Source organism: Lithobates pipiens, unplaced genomic scaffold (genome assembly GCF_037356315.1).
Source record: "Lithobates pipiens isolate NorthernLeopardFrog02 unplaced genomic scaffold, aLitPip1_a1.2 Scaffold_16, whole genome shotgun sequence".
NCBI classification, from domain to species: Eukaryota; Metazoa; Chordata; class Amphibia; order Anura; family Ranidae; genus Lithobates; species Lithobates pipiens.
Window position 1 is genome coordinate 164,613,885 of NW_027507748.1, and position 13,217 is coordinate 164,627,101.

Sequence of the window (13,217 nt, forward strand, 5' to 3'; positions counted from 1 at the left end):
AATATATGTATATTATACAGTCAAGATTTGGCAACTTAGCCTTGTTGTGCATGATGTTGCACTTTTCATACATTGAATAACTAATTGCCTATATGCATAGCAAATACTATGTTGGTTTGTTTTTTTCAAGCTATATTGGAAATGCTTTTAATACTATATGTAATAAAATGTATTTTTTTTTATAAACCTTTTCGTGCTCTTTGCTATGCCAGTAAAGTCCAACCTTTTTTTACTTGTGGTTTCTATACTATCCGGATGTGGCAGTGAGTGCTTCTGTATAAAATGTTATCATACATGAAAGGCAACTGTAAATTATTCATCCTTGTTGTGATTGTCATTGTATGAAACCAACAATAAGACATATATTCCAGTCCATTTCATATTTAGACATGTAGGGGGAGTAAGTGGAGGTAGCAGAGGGACAAGAAGGAGGGCGAGAGTAGTGTCAAGAAGTGGTAAAGTTTGCTGGTAAAGTAAAAAAAACAGGCACTATACCACCACAACTCCATGGGAATCCTTATTTCCTGTATCCAAGATCAGGGACTAATATTATTGATCATAAAAATGAAGTCTATCCAATAGAACCATGTTCTGCTTTAGTTTTTCATCCCTATGATACGTAGGTTTGGTTATATCCTACATGTTCCTAATTTCCATAACCATCACAAACCATTAATTATCCTCCTAGAAGAAGACTCTTGCCACCATAGATATGGGATACTTGGTGTGGCCTCCTGTTCGCCCTTTAAGGAAACTGCCCTCTGAAAAAAATATGGAGACTTCTATCGCTGACCTTCTCATGAAATGCTAGTTGCTAGGCTACAGTACTTTCTAAATCGCTGAGATGGAACAGGCATGCTGATCAGAAAGTCAGGACTCTTGATCTGCATAGTTGTTTCGGATCAGTGCTTATGCCATTGGATCAGAATACCAGTCAGACAGCTAGCATTTTACGGAGAGGTTAACGATTTAGAGCTTCATAGTCTCTCATGACTCATTATAATATTATTTCATAAATTACATTTTAAATGTCTCAGTATCTCCACCCTATGGTCATAAGCAGTATTTTCACCCATAATCATTGGTGACTGCAGCATTGAATAAGAAATAAGGACATTCCTCCATGGCCACCCCAGTGCAATATGAAATCTGATGTGTATACAACTTTTTGCTTTTTTTAAGCTTTAAAAACAAATGTTTACCCAGGGTAACAGCTAGAAAGACCCCCTGTATGCAATAAAGCTGATGGACTAGTTTCTCTCTTTACTGCTAGAAGCAGAAACCCTCTTAATTCTTTTTGTACCAGATTTATAGAGGTTCAGAGGCCACTGTAATCCCACGTGCTGTGGATTACTGCAGTTGCACGTGGCTTTGTGTTATATTAAAAAGGCCTGAAAGGGAATTCCTAACCTAGGCAAAGAGAGCACTAAGCCATGAACCTACAGTCTAAATTCATTTTATGCAAAATGAAAATTGCTGTTCCTTTTGATATAAACATTTTTTAACATTTTTTAACATATTCTAAAAATATATGGGAAGTCCTAGTAAAGTCAATCTTCCCCCTAAAAGCACTCAAACTGCTTTGCCACAGTTTATAAATTGAATGTACTGGAACACTGTGTTTGATGTCTGTTAAACAGTGCTCTGTCTCCCTGCCTGTTGGAGAGCCCTGACCTTATTTAAAACATGCCTTGCGTTTTTATTAAAGGGATTGTGTCCCACGTGTTTCAGTTCCCTAGCTGTGTTAACCCTGCAGCTTTTACTAGGAAGCGCTTAACTCTGCTTTTATTATGAACTAAAACCCATTATTTTTCCAAGGCTGCTCTTCAACATCAGAGCATGACCTGACTGGCAGTGTTTCTCACAGCACAGCTTGCCACCAGTCCATCACTAGCAGACCGATAAGCAGCATCTAGTAATTGTTTTCCTGTATCTCAAACAGTTCAGAGTGAAGACATCTCTACTTATCAGTCTGGCCCTTTTAGCACATTTGTACTTTCTGTATTCCGTAGCACACTTCAGGGTTGGGGCCCCGTACAGCCTAGCTGACAGGAACAGTTAGGCTGCATTCACACCTGAGCGTTTTCAGCTTGGGAAACGCCAGAAAAAAAATCCTGAAAAACGCCAAACAAGCAAAATCCCATTTATTTAATTGGCCCCATTCACATCTGAGGGTTTTGTAGCCTGAAGCAAAACGCATAAAGCTCAAAAAAGTACACAAGCTTCTTTTTGGGGCGTTTTTCTGTTTTTTGCATCGGTGACCTTTGGTGAAATATCAAGGATCTAAACGGACACCTGTCAGAAACCAGACAGAAGTACAGTTAAATCACACTTGTTTAATAGTAATAAAAAAAAAGATAGAGTAAACATAGTAAAAAAATAGCCAGAGTTCAGGAACCGAAAAGGATAGTCAGACAAGCCAACACGTCTGGGAGCCAGAGATCAGCGTAGTAGAACAGCAAGCAGGATCTGGAGCCAGAAGGAATGTCAGTTAAGCAAGTCTTTAACAGGAACACAGGAGAGCATCTCTCGAGATGTGACCAAGGCGAAGGCAGAGATCATCAGGACTGGCTGGCTTAAGTAGGCAGGACTGACAAGCAGAATATCATCGACAGGTGAGTCACTGTGGAGAGATAGGAGCTGGCAATTAGCCGACAGATGAGTGGCTAGCTTTGAGAAGAAAGGGCTGAGCCCAGCCCTGATGGCACCCAGCGTCTTACTTTTGAGACAGAGAAGAGATTGAGGACCCAGATTCCTCAATCTCTTTTCTGCAGCCTTAGCTGCAGAGTGAATGACCAGGAAGCACCCTGTACAGAGGCTCCATGGTCATTCACAAAGTGAAGTATTGTAAACGCAGGGAGGGATTCGTTCCAGCAATTGTGCCCATTCCTGCTACTCTGGCCCCCCCCCCCGTTGAACTTATAGGACTTGCGCCCTGTACACAAGGGCAGGTGCTACCCCCTTATCAGTGGCCCTGGCACACTTCAAATTAACTATTGCACTGTCTAAAGCCTTTTTTAGACATAAAGTACATTGTAAGTCAGGATAGTACAATCCAGTATGTAAGCTTTCCGTGGCAGGGTCTTTGCAATGGTCGTTTTGCCAAAAGAGTGTAGACAGCACGAGGCCTTTACCCAAAGACTTCAAACCAATAACCAGCCATGTAACTCCACTTTTACCCCAACCCCCACACTAATCCTCATAACCCCAACTTTCATGCTAACCCTTTTTATAACCCCATCCTTCACATTAACCATCTTTGTAACCCCAAGTGTCACACAAATTCTCCTTATAACCCCCTAGGTCTCATTCTAGCTCTTCGTATAACACCTACCCTGCTTATAACTCTAACCCTCACACCTAAAGCGATATTAAAGCCTTGTTATTTTATTTATTTTTTTAAAATAACAAACATGTCATACTTGCCTGCTCTGAGCAGTGGTTTTGCACAAAGCATCCCAGATCTTCCTCTTCTCGGGTCCCTAGCAAGTGTTTCTGGCTCCTCCCTCCTGCCTGGTACACACTGTAAGTCTTTTTTGTTCACCCAAGTGGGCTGACGTCACTTCCACATTCTGGCCTTAAATGGATGATTTTTTTTCATCTCTTAACCACTTGTCGACCGCTGCGCGCCAATATACGTAAGTACAATGGCAGCGGTGGGCAAATGGGACGTACTTGTACGTCCTATTTAATTGGCTGAGCTAGTGGGCGCCTGCCTCATACAGCGTGACAGTGCCCGCGGATCCCGCGGACTTAATGTCCACCGGTGTCACGCAATCATGTCATGGAGTTGCAGAACGGGGAGACGCCTATATAAACAAGGCATTTCCCTGTGACATGACAGGGATCTACTGCTCGCTGTCATGTCAGTGGTAGCCCATCCCTCCCACAGTTAGATTCACTCCCTAGGACACACTTAACCCCTTGATCACCCCTAGTGTTTAACCCCTTCCCTGCCAGTGTCATTTATACAGTAATTGGTGCATTTTTATAGCATTGATCGCTGTATAAATTACAGTGGTCCCAAAAAGTGTCCAATGTGTCCACCATAATGTCGCAGTCACAATAAAAATCGTAGATTGCTGCCATTACTAATAAAAAAAAAAATAATAAAAATGCCATAAATCTATCTCTTATGTTGTATACGCTATAACTTTTGCGCGAACCAATCAATATACGCTTATTGCGATTTTTTTTTTTTTTTTTTTTTTTTTACCAAAAATATGTAGAAGAATACATGTTGGCCTAAACTGAGGTAAAAAATTGATTTTAATATATTTTATGGGGATTTTATTATACGGCAGAGGTGATCAAATACCACCAAAAGAAAGCTCTATTTGTGGGAAAAAAAGGACGTAAATTTTGTTTGGGAGCCACGTCGCATGACCGCGCAATTGTCAGTTAAAACGACGCAGTGCCGAATCGCAAAAAGTGCTCTGGTCAGGAAGGGTGTAAATTCTTCTGGGGCTGAAGTGGGTAAAAAACTTTATTTTATTAAATATTTTTTTATTTTTTCTCTGCTTCTTTTAAAAATGTTTGTTTTGGTGTAATGTTGCACAGCCGCGCAATTGTCAGTTAAAGCGATGCAGTGCCGAATCGCAAAAAGTGCTCTGGTCAGGAAAGGGGTAAAATCTTTCGGGGTTGAAGCAGTTAAAGGCAAATAAACCTTTTTTTTTTTTTTTTAAAGTGTAAATGTGACATCTGAGGTCTTTTTGACCCCAGATCTCGCAATAAATAGGCCTTGGCATGCTTATGTCTATTATAGCGGATTTGTAAAAAAAATTTAAATTAAAATTACATTTTTTTTTTTTTTAAAGGGACAGCATAAAAATAAAAAGTAAAATAAATAAAATAAAAAATTGGCTTTAATTATCCCTCTAAGCTTGCACGCAGAAGCGAACGCATATGTAAATGGTGTTCAAACCACACGTGGGACCTCCTCTGTAAACCGTTAACCTGTAAAAAAAAATTTAAAGCGTCACAATTTTAAAGCATAACATGTTAGGTATCCATTTACTCACTGTAACATCATTATTAAGTAATTGGGCTAACTTTACTGTTTTCTTTTTTTTTATTCCAAAAAGTTTTTTTCCAAAACAAATTGCGTTTGTAAGACTGCTGCGCAAATACGTTGTGACATAAAATATTGCATATTCATTTTATTCTTCAGGGTCTCTGCTAGAAATATATATATAATATAATATATAATGTTTGGGGGTTCTAAGTAATTATCTAGCAAAAAATACTGATTTTTAACTCGTAAACAACAAATGTCAGAAATAAGCCTAGTCCTTAAAGTGATTGTAAAGTCTCTTTTTTTTTCTCTAAATAACAAACATGTTATACTTACCTCCTCTGTGTAGTGGATTTGCACAGAGCAGCCCAGATCCTCCTCTTTTTGGGTCCCTCTTCTGTGTTCCTGGCCCCTTCCTCCTGTTGAGTGCCCCCACAGCAAGCAGCTTGCTATGGTGGCACCCGTGTCGAGTCGCAGCTCGGTGTGTCCATTGAGATACGGCACCCCAGTTTTGCCCCACCCCCTCTCTCTCTTGATTGGCTAACAGACTTTGATTGACAGCAGGTGGACCCAATGGTGCTGCTCCTGTGTTTCAGCCAATCAGGAGAAAAGTCCCGGATGGCCGAGGCAATAGTGAACATCGCTAGCTAGAGATGGGGCTTGGGTATTAGGGGGGCTAAAGCGGGCTGCTGCACACAGAAGGTACAACAGTAAAATCAGTCTGTTTGCAGCATAGCATGCTTGTTATACTCTCTGTAAAACTTGAGGGGTTAATCCTCTGCATTGTGTAAAAAGGCTTTTTTTTATCCTGAATCCTCCCCCTTCTGCACTGTCTAGCTGGGGAAGGCCAGCTAACACGGGCAGAGTAGCCAACCTGCACATGCTCAGTTGATGAACTATTTTCATATTACTGGGTTTAGTAAGACTTTAAGATAAAAAAAAAAAAAAAAAAAAAAAAAAAAAAAACCTTCTGATTTTACATCCACTTTAAGAAGTTAAGGCATATTTTACTGTGGCAAAAGAGGACCTTTGGATACTCATTTGCAGCCTCTGTGACCCCTATTGCTATAACATAGGTTACCCCTTTTACAGTTCTAACAGTTCTGTGGAAATTAGACTTCTAATGCCGCGTACGATTTCCGGCAGACTAGGTCCGAAGGGATTAGTACATCGGACAATCCGATCGTATGTGAGCTAGTCCGATCGTTTTTCGAAAAAAAAAAATCCAATGGACCTAGAAATAGAACATGGTTCAAATATATCCGTCGGACTTGATTCCGATGGGCTAAAATCAGGAATACCGTTCATCTGTGTGCTAGTCCAACGGACCAAATACGATGCAAGGGCAGCTATTGGCTGCTGGCTATTGAACGCCCTTGTTTAGTCCCGTTTATGTCATCACGCTCAAAACTAACGGACTTTCGAACAGACTTGGTCCGGTCGTGTGTTTCCAAGTCCGTTCGTTCGGAAAGGCCATCGGAACTCAGCCGAAAATCCGTCGGGAAGACCGTTGGACCTAGTCTGCCAGAAAATCCAGTCGTGTGTACGTGGCATCAGTCATCCCTGAGCAACTTTTTTTTTTTTAACCACTTAAGGACCGCCTCACGCTGATATACGTTGGCAGCATGGCATGGCTGGGCATAATCACGTACCTGTACGTGGCTCTTTAAGTTCCCGACCCGGTCCTGAGCTCCGTGACCATGGCCGCAGGACCAGCGGACACAATCGCTGCTGGTGTCCTGCGATCGGGTCACATGGCTGAAGAACAAGGAGAGGTCTGTGTAAACAAACCTCTCCCCGTGCTTCCTAGTGTGGCTGTCACCAATCGTCTGTTCCCTTTTATAGGGAAAGACGATCAGTGACGTCACATGCCAGGCCACGCCCCCTACCATAAAAACGTCACACATAACCTCTGCACTGCCCCCTAGTGGTTAACTCCTTCACTGCCAGTGTCATTTACACAGGAAAAGTGCATTTAAATAGCACTGATTGCTGTATAAATGACAATGGTCCCAAAAATGTGTCAAAAATGTCCGATGTGTCCTCCACAATGTCGCAGTCACAATAAAAATTGCTGATCGCCGCCATTACTAGTAAAAAAAAAAAATATTAATAAAGATGCTATAAAACTATCCCCTATTTTGTAAACACTATAACTTTTGCGCAAACCAATCAATAATCGCTAATTGCGATTTTTTTTTTTTTTTTTACCAAAAATATGTAGAAGAATACGTATCAGCCTAAACTGAGGGAAAAAAAAGTTTTTTTATATATTTTTTGGGGATATTTATTATAGCAAAAAATTTAAAATAATGAATTTTTTTTCAAAATTGTCGCTCTATTTTTGTTTATAGTGCAAAAAATAAAACCCGCAGAGGTGATCAAATACCACCAAAAGAAAGCTCTATTTGTGGGAAAAAAAGGACGCCAATTTTGTTTGGGAACCAGGTCGCACGACCATGCAATTGTCAGTTAAAGCGGCGCAGTGCCGAATCGCAAAAAGGGGCTTGGTCCTTTGGCTACAAATTGGTCCGGGGCTTAAGTGGTTAAATCCATGCATATCTAAAACCCAGAGTTTCCGTGAAAGGCTTAGCTCAGTGGTCATCAACCACTGCCTTAGCTCATATGACTCCATTGATTCTTCCTTAGCAGTAATCAACAGTTGCATACCTGGTAGAAAGCTATTCAATTAGCTAATTGCCTACTGTACTCCCTGTGCCCTTTTTAAAACTCCTAATGTCTGTTTAAAAGATTTTTATGCCTTTTTATACAGTCTTAGAAAGGATAATGTCATTTTTCCTGCCTGTTTAAATGAGCGGACTGTAATTATGGCTGCTGATGGGAGAGGCTGAATCGTAAAGATTAAAACTAATATGCTGCTACTATTACTGTTTAGGCATTTTGCCAGAGATGAGGCACAAGGACAGACAGGGACTCATGGGAGCCAAGTAAGCAAAGGAAAATTTAGGACAGCATAATCTTCACATAGAAGTAAAGTTTCTTGCTTGAACTGAAATATTAAAGTATATGTCAGGGCAAAAAAAAAAGAAGCACATATGCCATACATCTTTGCTATGCATACACATTTCCCAAGTTTTATCTATTGAAAGACACTTCAAGTACAGAAAACCTGTTGATCGGCCAGAAATGCACTCAGTTCCCAAGTACATTTGTGGGCTAACGCAGGATTTATGTGGACTGAGTGGTGTCAGCCCTGCCTAGTTTTCTCTTGCCAAGCTACTTCGATCCACCTACTTTCCCATATCTTCAACATCATTTTGTCAATCATTATGTATTCCATAGATAAGGATTAGGAGGGCTAATTAGTCATCCCGAGACAGCAAAGGAAGTGCACACTGTACACAGGACCGCTTTACCATGACCATAGTACACTATATGTCCCTGTTCACACTAGAGAGGTACAATTTTCAAAATTTGTGAAGCTATGTAAAAAACACATCCCCCCTGAAATTTTCAGAATTTTTTTATTTAAATTTGGAGTAGATTTAAAAATTGAAAGTCATGATGTTACTTCAGTAATGTGAAATGCAGTGTATGTAAAAGTATTTTTGCTTGAAATAAAAGTACAGCCTATTCAGTACATAAACTAAACTTTCTTTTTAAAATGTTATTTTTTTTATTACAAATGGAATAACAAGGACTGTATGTGTTAAGAACATTTCAACCATACATGAGAACAGGTAAGCACCCCCTTTCCCTCAGAAGAATATAAAAGCTTCTTGACAATATGCATTTTCAGTTATTGACAATGCTGATCCTGAAGCATATATTGATCTTGCATGAGCTTGATCGATGTCGTCCTGATTTTCTGGTGTCATTTTATCTATAAATGAAGGTATTGTGTATTTTTGGGAGGAGACTTTTATGAGAATGCAAAATCAATCTGATGAAAAAGCCCATCGACAGAAAAATGTAAAATTTTCAGAAATATTGAAGCCATGAGGGGAAAAAAATAAAACCTTTTCCTGTGTGTTATTTATTTTTTATTTTTTGGCGAAAAAGTGTAAAAAAAATTCAGCACGGAGTCGTTTTACAAATTGAATTGGTTTGCAACACTTCCTTACTTGAAGATGCAGCTGGTGAAGAAACACTTTGTGATGATCCAAATGCATCAGAAAGTGTCTATGGAGATAAAAGCTACTCTCGCTTTCATTATGATCCTCGTCATTTGTTTTCATAAAATATTTAATGTCTTTTGGGCACCTCTGGCATGCCAGGATGTGTTTTTGTGATCCTTGTAGCATTTGGAAAAGAATAATCCTTCTCACAATATTTGCAAATTGCAGCTTTGCTCTCAGCAGAAATTTTAATGGGTAAATGTTTCCAAACTCTAGATAAGTGTTTCTCGACTGGGGTTACGTGGAATCTTAGGGTTCTGCGAAAGGTCCCCAGGGGTTCTGCAGCGATCTATCTGTCAGTTGCAGGCAGCAGACAGGTAGATCGCATGGACATAGGCAGGGAAGCTGCTGGCATCTCCCGTTTCCTTGTCACTGGCTTTGATCTCACGGCAAAGCCTGTGAGACCAGGAAGTGAGAGAAGAGCTGTAGATGTGCACAGCGCTGGATTGAATGACGGCTCAGGTAAATAAAAGGGGGTTGAGGAGGAATACTTTTACCTATAACTTTTTTTTACCTTAACGACTACAACCCCGGAAAGATTTACCCACTTCCTGACCAGGCCATTTTTGCATTATGGCACTGCGTTGCTTTAACTGACCATTGCGCAATCCTGTGACGCTGTACCCAAATAAAATTGATGTCCTTTTTTCCCACAAATAGAGCTTTCTTTTGATGGTATTCGATTACCTCTGTGGTTTTTATTTTTTGCGCTATAAACAAAAAAGACTGACAATTTTGAATAAAAAACTATATTTTTACTTATTAATATAAAACATGCCCAGTAAAAAAATCCCAATAAGTGTATATTGATTGGTTTTCACAAAAGTTATAGCATCTACAACAGTGGTTCTCAACTCCTGTCCTCAGGACCCACTAACAGGCCAGATTTTAAGCAGACTAGAATATTGCAATCACTGAGCAATAAATTATATCATCTGTGATGTATTTCAATTATCTTGCAAACCTGGCCTATTGGTGGGTCCTGAGGACAAGAGTTGGCAACCACTGATCTACAAACTATGGGCTATATTTAGAGATTTTTTTTTTTTTTTATTGTTTATAGTAGTAATTTTTAGTGGGACTGCGACATTGCGGCTGACAAATTGAACACTAAACGACACTTTTTAGGGACCAGTGACACCAATACAGTGGCCAGTGCTAAAAAAAATGCACTGTTTACTGTATAAATGACACTAACAGGGAAGGGGTTAACACCAGGGATGATCAAAGGGTTAAATGTGTTCCCTGGGAGGTGCTTTCTAACTGTGGGGGGGGGGGGGGGAGTGAATACACTAGAGGAAAAGAGAGCTCATGATTCAGCTTAGCTGAAACACAAGATCTATTTTTCTCCCTGACAGAGCAGCAGTGTGCCCTGTTTACATAGGCTCACCGCTATTCTGTCTCTCCTGTGAACTATCAGTGGGTCATGGTGGCTGCTGGATCCGCTAATTGGCTCCCGCTGTGTCCAGTCACAGCAAGAGCGGTGCTCCGGTGGCGCGCGTACCCCCTCTAAACCGCGTACACAAAATTGCATACAGGTACGTAATTTTGCACAGCCGGACCGCCCTGCCGCAGTATATGTAAGGTGGGCAGTCTGGAAGTGGTTAAAGTGGTTGTAAACCCTCACATGTACCCAGTGAAGTAACTGAGATTAAACAAATTCTTCTACATAAGTTGTACTTATTTATCTGCAGTCTTCTCTACATCTGTTCAAAGTGCAAAATTTATAAAGCTTGTCTAAGCTGTCAGAGAAAAAGGGGCGGGTAGCTGAAGTTGCACACTTGAGAGCTCAGTGAGGAGAGCTGTGAGATCTGATTTGAGGGAAGGGGACCCCCCCCCCCCTCCTTCACAGAGGAACAGAGCTGAGGCTGTCAATCAGCTGAAACTCCCTCCCCTGTCACCTTTTTTCTCTTGGTGTCTTGATGACTCATGCAGATAGCAGAGGAATAAAGCAGCAGATAGAAATTCTGTTCCCTAATTGAGACCGGTATATACTACGGAGCAGGAATATGCAATTATGGGACCTCCAGCTGTTGCAAAACTACAAGTCCCATCATGCCTCTGGACGTCATGCTTGTGGCTGTCAGACTCTTACCATGCCTCATGGGCCTTGTAGTTCTGAAACAACTGGAGGTCTGCTAATTGCATATCCCTGCTATAGAGGAATATGCTTGTTCATATTTCATGTCTGAGGTTTACAGCCACTTTATTACAAGGAATACATTAAGGTAGTAAAAAAAAAAAAATGACGGCTTTAGAACCACTTTAATTGTTATGCTACTCGCCTGCCCCTTCTGTCCTCTCTATTAAGAGAGCTCATACTACTTATCTCCCACGATTCATCACATTCTGTGAATGGGCCATGGAGATCCCTTTGGAGATCTGATTCCTCCATCATTCACAGAACACAATGCATTGTGCCAGACAAGTAGTAGGTGCCCTCTGCACGGAATACAGGACAGAAGGGGGCAGACAATCGGCGAAACTCTTTTTTTTCTACGCTGCTCTAGCGGTGCTGGAAGACAGCTCAGGGCAATATCTCTCGTGGATACGAAGAAAGGATTTTTACGTGAAGCAGCAGCCTTGCAGATATTGGGATAAACACCATTACACATAACAAATATGTTGGGGGCTACTCAGGGAGGATATTTTCCTTTGAAAATGTTCTGGTTGGACAACCGTTTATAAAAAGTAGCATAAATTATGCAATATAGAAAAAAAGCTGTCCATTATTCTACAGGAAAAAAGTGAATGACTAAATGCAAATTCTCCATGCTATCCACTGACTTTATCCAGATGTTGAAGACCTATTCACGTTTGTGTGGTGCCTTAATGCACGTACAGTAACGCATGTAATTCACACATTAAAGTGGACTGCATTGAGACAGCCCATTGAAATCAATGAGCTTCTGATGCCCGAAACGGTCCAAAAAACAGGTATGCTACAAACACACGATGGTGCGTTGCAGCACTTTGTAAAGCTTGTGCATTGCCTTAACGTGCTGGGGTGCTATTCAAAATGAATGGCATAGTAAAACATGTAATGTGTGATGTAAGTAAACCCAGAGGGATGCATCCCCCTTTTTAATACCCAGTTTATCCTTTGAGGGAGAATTACGTTAGGGGCCGATTTACATCTTTTCACTGAAAAGCACACAGTAAGTGCATTTGCTCATTGCAGTGCTGTTCATTTTGAATAGCACCCCAATGCAAGACAGGGGTCTCCAAACTGTGGCCCGGGGACCGAATGCAGCCCTTTGCTTGCTTTTATCTTACCCTTGGGACACTTCCTTCTGCTGACACCAAAACAGGGCAAAATTCCTTCCATTAACACCAATGATGGGGCACTATTCCTCCCATTGACACTAACAGTGAGGCAGAATTCCTTCCATTGACACTAACAGTGAGGCAGAATTCCTTCCATTGACACCAGTGATGGGGCAGAATTCCTTCCATTGACACCAGCGATGGGGCAGAATTCCTTCCATTGACACCAATGATGGGGCAGAATTCCTTCCATTGACACCAGCGATGGGGCAGAATTCCTTCCATTGACACCAGCGATGGGGCAGAATTCCTTCCATTGACACCAACGATGGGGCAGAATTCCTTTCATAGACACCAACGATGGGGAAGAATTCCTTCCATTGACACCAACGATGGGGCAGAATTCCTTCCATTGACACCAACGATGGGGCAGAATTCCTTCCACTGACACCAGCGATGGGGCAGAATTCCTTCCACTGACACCAGCAATGGGGCACTATTGCTTCCACTGACACCAGCAATGGGGCACTATTGCTTCCACTGACACCAGCGATGGGGCGCTATTGCTTCCACTGACACCAGCGATGGGGCACTATTGCTTCCACTGACACCAGCAATGGGGCATTGTTTACTTCCACTGGCCCTAGTCTGGCCCCCTAAAGTAGGAAGGACAGTAACTTGGCCCTTTGTTTAGAAAGTTTGGAGACCCCTGCACTAAGGCAATGCCCTATAGTGTGTTGTGGTGCATTGCTGCAAACAGTTTGTGACCTTTTGGAATGTTATTGTGCACTGCAAGC

At 41.3% G+C, this 13,217-nt stretch overlaps 1 protein-coding gene across 2 annotated transcripts in view; it reads left to right on the plus strand.

Moving 5' to 3' along the window:
* SH3KBP1 (SH3 domain containing kinase binding protein 1) overlaps nt 1-13,217 on the plus strand; it is a 530,573-nt gene that overhangs the window by 288,972 nt on the left and 228,384 nt on the right. The window contains exon 6 of one of the 2 annotated variants that reach the window (XM_077480738.1): nt 8,674-8,715. The exons of the other annotated variant lie outside the window; for it this stretch is intronic. Coding sequence (XP_077336864.1) covers nt 8,674-8,715 — 42 coding nt within the window. The remainder of the gene's footprint in view (nt 1-8,673; nt 8,716-13,217) is intronic. 2 annotated transcript variants of the gene reach the window in all.